Source organism: Myotis brandtii, unplaced genomic scaffold, assembly GCF_000412655.1.
Source record: "Myotis brandtii unplaced genomic scaffold, ASM41265v1 scaffold405, whole genome shotgun sequence".
Lineage (NCBI taxonomy): Eukaryota > Metazoa > Chordata > Mammalia > Chiroptera > Vespertilionidae > Myotis > Myotis brandtii.
Genome location: NW_005365553.1, coordinates 1,782,932 through 1,789,032, shown reverse-complemented (window position 1 = coordinate 1,789,032; position 6,101 = coordinate 1,782,932). Strand labels below are relative to the sequence as shown.

General features: G+C 43.4%; 1 protein-coding gene and 2 long non-coding RNA genes across 3 annotated transcripts in view; 1 reads left to right on the top strand and 2 right to left on the bottom strand.

The window, feature by feature from the left end:
* The window catches only part of LOC102246353 (heterogeneous nuclear ribonucleoprotein A1), a 12,079-nt gene extending 6,374 nt beyond the window's left edge, over positions 1-5,705 (top strand). The window contains exons 2-3 of the mRNA XM_005873293.2: positions 370-390; positions 4,943-5,705. Coding sequence (XP_005873355.1) covers positions 370-390; positions 4,943-5,363 — 442 coding nt within the window. The 3' untranslated portion in view covers positions 5,364-5,705. The remainder of the gene's footprint in view (positions 1-369; positions 391-4,942) is intronic.
* Positions 101-747, bottom strand: LOC106727326. Its single transcript, XR_001363492.1, has 2 exons — positions 713-747; positions 101-629 (listed from the first exon to the last, which is right to left on the bottom strand). It is a non-coding gene; the product is annotated as an uncharacterized LOC106727326 (long non-coding RNA).
* Positions 5,628-5,816, bottom strand: LOC106727327. Its single transcript, XR_001363493.1, has 2 exons — positions 5,782-5,816; positions 5,628-5,698 (listed from the first exon to the last, which is right to left on the bottom strand). It is a non-coding gene; the product is annotated as an uncharacterized LOC106727327 (long non-coding RNA).
* Positions 5,817-6,101: the final 285 nt, after the last annotated feature.

Sequence of the window (6,101 nt, the reverse complement as noted above, 5' to 3'; positions counted from 1 at the left end):
GGTCGAGGTGGCTTTGGTGGCAGCCGTGGTGGCGGTAGATATGGTGGCAGTGGGGATGGCTATAATGGATTTGGTAATGATGGAAGCAATTTTGGAGGTGGTGGAAGCTACAATGATTTTGGCAATTACAACAATCAATCTTCAAATTTTGGGCCTATGAAAGGAGGAAACTTTGGAGGCAGAAGCTCTGGCCCTTATGGTGGTGGAGGTCAATACTTTGCCAAACCACGAAACCAAGGTGGCTATGGCGGTTCCAGCAGCAGCAGTAGCTATGGCAGTGGCAGAAGGTTTTAATTACTGCCAGGAAACAAAGCTTAGCAGGAGAGGAGAGCCAGAGAAGTGACAGGGAAGCTACAGGTTACAACAGATTTGTGAACTCAGCCAAGCACAGTGGTGGCAGGGCCTAGCTGCTACAAAGAAGACATGTGTTAGACAATACTCATGTGAATGGGCAAAAAAAAACTCGAGGACTGTATTTCTGACTAATTGTATAACAGGTTATTTAGTTTCTGTTCTGTGGAAAGTGTAAAGCATTCCAACCAAGGGTTTTAATGTAGATTTTTTTTTTTTGCACCCATGCTGTTGATTGCTAAATGTAATAGTCTGATCATGATGCTGAATAAATGTGTCTTTTTTAAAAAAAAAATGGTATAAATACAGATGTAACAGGAGAATAAAAGGAGAACCTGGCTGGAGAACCTGACTAGAGAACCTGGCCAGAGAACCTGGCTATGCTGATCAACTGAACGCGGCTGCTTCTGTTTCATTCCTTCTTCGCCAACTCTGTCCACACCTTTGGGAACCCCTGGATCTGCTGGGATTGGACCCTAACAGATGTCCAACTACTGGTTTAGGCCCAATGCCTGTGGGATTGGGCCTAAACCGGCACTAGGACATCCCTCTCACAATCTGGGACCACTGGCTCCTAACCACTCACCTGCCTGCCTGCCTGATCACTCCTAACCACTCTGCCTGCCTGCCTGATGCCCCTAACTGCTCCCCTGCCTGTCTGATCACTCCTAACTGCCTCTGCTTGCCTGCCTGATCACCCCTAACCTCTCTTCCTGTCTGCCTGATCACCCCTAACCTCTCTGCCTGCCTGCCTGATAGCCCCTAACTGCTCTCCCTTGCCAGCCTGATCACCCCTAATGGCCTCTGCCTCTGCCCTGCCAATGTGGTTTTGTCAGGCAGGACACCTAGAAGGTTGCCTGGAAGATGTCTGGTCTAATTAGCATATTACCTTTTATTAGTATAGATTATTTAGTTTAAAGACAACTTAATCGTGTGATTTAGATATTTTTTTTCTTCAAGATTTTACTAACTCTTGTCACATTTGGGGCTCTAAAAGTCTGGGATACTGGACAAGTATATTTTGAGGGATCTTGGAGAAGTTTCAGCACACCCACATGGGCATTTACAGGAGGCTTGAGTTGAGTGGCAATGTATGTATTATGGCTGAACCCAAATGGAGACTAAAGACCCAAGAAAGGGAAATAGAAATATTTTGAAAATAATTCACTTACTTTATACTTCTGTCTAGAGTTGGTCATAGATATTATAGATCCTTTCATAAAAAAGCAAATTACACACTGTTCATGGTGAAAGGGAAACTCATTGTTCTCTGTGGTTTTCTTTATTTTGGTTCCAATGATTTTAGAATCCTATCTAATAAAAACCTAATGTGCAAATCGACTGAACGGTGGAACGACCAATCACTATGAAACACACTGACCACCAGGGAGCAGACACTCAACGCAGGAGCTGCCCCCCTGGTGGTTAGTGTGCTCCCACAGGGGGGGAGACACTCAGCCAGAAGTTGGGCTCACAGCTGGTGAGTGCAGCAGCGGTGGCCGGAGCCTCTCCAGCCTCCACAGCAGTCCTGGACTGTGAGAGTGCACAGGCTGGGCTGAGGGACCCTGCCCCCCCCCACTCCCAGTGCACAAATGCCGTGCACTGGGCCTCTAGTTGTATAGAAGGAAAAGAAAACAAATTCTGTACCCTTTTATTTCTTGTCTTCTATTGCTTCATCCTTTTTCTTCATTCCACAGACTTTCTGTTGTGTCACACTTCAAAATCCACAAAACCACTTACTAAACACATGTATTTTTTTATGACTTTACCTTCACACACACACACACACACACACACACACACACACACACACACATTAGTATAAGGATGGTTCACATTTATTGTCAGAAAAATAAGGCAATGCTATAAGTATTTACCTACTTCAAAACCTGAAAGCATGTCCCCAAACTGAAAGAAAAGTAACACACATTTGAAAAATACTGGCAGTGTAAATTGTCATGTTCTCCTCTTATTCTAAACTTTATCTCTTACCTCCCTATTTTTTCCTCTCATTTTTTTACAGCTTTAAATAGTTCTAGACAATTTGGTTTTCTCAAACAATTTGGGCAGCAAAACCAGCAGTTTCAAAGGTAAAACAAGGAACGTTTCAAGGCAAACACAGAGAGCTCCTTATCTCCTCTTCTTCCAGCCATCTAAGACAATTAGGCTCCGGAATCAGAGCCCCAGCCACATGTTTGACCCACTGTCCTACTGCTGTGTACTAGCAGGGCCATTCATTATCTGCTCGCTGGCTATAAATGGGGAGGGCTGTCAGGCCCACACTTCTCAGTTCCTTGATGAAAGTTGACCTTGGACATTTCATTAACTACACCAAAGAATAACACATAAACCAATGATCAGATATACACAGAAATAAATCCAAACATATTGAATTCTAAATAAAGGTGTACTAGCAATGTCAGTGATACCCTGAATCTGCTGTCCTCCAGTGAGTGCTTGCGATGCTTTCTCCATCAGCTTCATGGCATTATTTACATGTCACCACGCAGCATCAAGCCAGTGCTGGCCACGAGCAGTCCCGCCCAGGGAATATTCGACCATGTAAAGAGCTGACATTGTTACAAATGAAAAGTATTTAATAACTCAATTAATGGCCAATAAAGGAAAGTATAGTTAGAACAAATAAATCACATTGCGTTGAAGAATGAGTTTTTAAATGGCCATTTTTCATTAGTTTCCTTTCTCATTAGGGCTCATCATAGATTCCATCTGCAGGAAAAAAAAAAAAAGATAGCCCAGTGACTATCACCAAAATTAGTGAATGCCTAAAGATGAGGAGAAATGACCAAAGGCAAGAGGCCACCATTGCTTCCCTTTGTATCTCTCTATGTGTCCAGTTCATGCACACTCCATCCTCTCATTTGTTCTGTCTGAAAAGTTTGGAGCTGTTTTTAACATTCCTTCTCTCAGGCCAAATCCAGCTCATCAGGAGATTCTCTGGCCCCCAGCTTTAGAAAATATTCATAATATGGGTATATTCTAGATATGCTCTGAAGTTGGGCTTCCTATTCAATATAATTGTTTGCCTTTGTACAAGCATCATTCTGAAAAAAAAAAAAAGTCCACAGGTTTTACCAGGTCTCAAGAGGTCCATGGCACGAAACATTTTAAGATCCTCTGATGTAGAAGATCTGGAGCTACCTTCTATCTGGGACCCTACAGAAAGCTAGTGTCAGACAATAATGTTCACTACTAAGTGGTAAAGGAAGCCTCTTTGTTTTGTTAGGATATGAGTCTTACAATGTAATTGGAATAATTCTATTGTTTATTTCACCACTCTCCCAGGATCTTCTCTCCTTGTTGCACATTTGTAAAGTACTCTTAAAATCATTTCTTGTTCTAAAAAGTTTTATTGGATACTAGAGGCCCAATGCATGAAATTCCTGCACGGGTAGGGTCTCTAGGCCTGGCGGGCAATCAGGGCCTATCAGGGCTGTCTCACCCAGTCCCTATTGGGGCTAGGCAAGCCAGGGCCTACCAGCTGCCAGCCAGGGCTTGGGGGCTTGCCAGACCCGGGGAGAGACCATGGGAGGTTGGCTGTGGGAGCACACTGACCACCAGGGGGCAGCTCCTGTGCTGAGTGTCTGCCCCCTGGTGGTTAGTGTGCATCATAGCAACTGGTCGACCAGTCATTCTGGTCGTTCAGTCAGTAATGGTCGCTTAGGCTTTTGTATATATATATAGATTACTCATTTCTAATATAGTTATGACCCTAATCTCAGAACACACCTACAAATCTGGGACACAGTTTGACTCCAGGACAGCTATGTAAGTAGAAGGAGAGTAGACACACAATTCCACACCAGGAAAGCTATCTGTAGATCCCTTATGCTCATGGCTCTAAGTTGGTAACAAAAGTAAGGTGATTTTAAGTATCTTTTGCAGGGTGCCAATCATCAGATTTACTATCTTTTTTGAGGAAACCTTCTGTGAAGGGTGTCTTGACCACTACCTGTAGGTACAAAGGACGTCATTAGCATGTCTTACCTGAATAAGCTTCTTATGGCTCTGCAGTACATGAAGAAGCCTGAAATTTCCTTCAAACTTTTTCATTAAAAGAGGACCTGTTTTATGTATGTGGTTTTTGTCTGTTAACTTTTCTCAGTCCTGGCTTGTTTTTTCACAGAAGCTTGCTTATCTCCTCTTTAATATCTGATTGTATGTTTTTGCACCTCGCTTCCTTACACTTGCTTAAGTGGACTATCAGATGATCAAGCTTCTCAGTTTAAGTTCTATTTGTAACATGTAGTTCCCATATTTATTTTTTTCTGTTTCTTGAGAAGCATTCAGAAGAATGTGTGTTTATGTGTGAGCATTTATATGTATGAGCTCTAAGTGATTAAAATCCCTGGATAACCTAGGAATTATAGACAGATTAGATACTACATCTTAGAAAATGATTTATCCAAATTGGTTGGAACCCTATAGTGTGTAAATAGGAAGATTGATGCTTTTTTTCTTTTTTAAAAAGAGAGGCTTTGCTTTTGTAACCTTTGACGACCATGACTCTTTAGACAAGATTGTCATTCAAAAATACCATACTGTAAATGGCCACAACTGTGCAGGAAAGCTCTAAGCAAGAGATGGCTAGTGCTTCGTCCAGCCAAAGAGGTCGAAGTGGTTCTGGAAACTTCGGAGGTGGTCGTGGAGGTGGTTTTGGTGGAAACGACAACTTTGGTCATGGAGGAAACTTCAGTGGTCGAGGTGGCTTTGGTGGCAGCCGTGGTGGCGGTGGATATTGTGGCAGTGGGGATGGCTATAATGGATTTGGTAATGATGGAAGCAATTTTGGAGGCGGTGGAAGCTACAATGGTTTTGGCAATTACAACAATCAATCTTCAAATTTTGGGCCTATGAAAGGAGGAAACTTTGGAGGCAGAAGCTCTGGCCCTTATGGTGGTGGAGGTCAATACTTTGCCAAACCACGAAACCAAGGTGGCTATGGCGGTTCCAGCAGCAGCAGTAGCTATGGCAGTGGCAGAAGGTTTTAATTACTGCCAGGAAACAAAGCTTAGCAGGAGAGGAGAGCCAGAGAAGTGACAGGGAAGCTACAGGTTACAACAGATTTGTGAACTCAGCCAAGCACAGTGGTGGCAGGGCCTAGCTGCTACAAAGAAGACATGTGTTAGACAATACTCATGTGAATGGGCAAAAAAAAACTCGAGGACTGTATTTCTGACTAATTGTATAACAGGTTATTTAGTTTCTGTTCTGTGGAAAGTGTAAAGCATTCCAACCAAGGGTTTTAATGTAGATTTTTTTTTTTTGCACCCATGCTGTTGATTGCTAAATGTAATAGTCTGATCATGATGCTGAATAAATGTGTCTTTTTTAAAAAAAAAATGGTATAAATACAGATGTAACAGGAGAATAAAAGGAGAACCTGGCTGGAGAACCTGACTAGAGAACCTGGCCAGAGAACCTGGCTATGCTGATCAACTGAACGCGGCTGCTTCTGTTTCATTCCTTCTTCGCCAACTCTGTCCACACCTTTGGGAACCCCTGGATCTGCTGGGATTGGACCCTAACAGATGTCCAACTACTGGTTTAGGCCCAATGCCTGTGGGATTGGGCCTAAACCGGCACTAGGACATCCCTCTCACAATCTGGGACCACTGGCTCCTAACCACTCACCTGCCTGCCTGCCTGATCACTCCTAACCACTCTGCCTGCCTGCCTGATGCCCCTAACTGCTCCCCTGCCTGTCTGATCACTCCTAACTGCCTCTG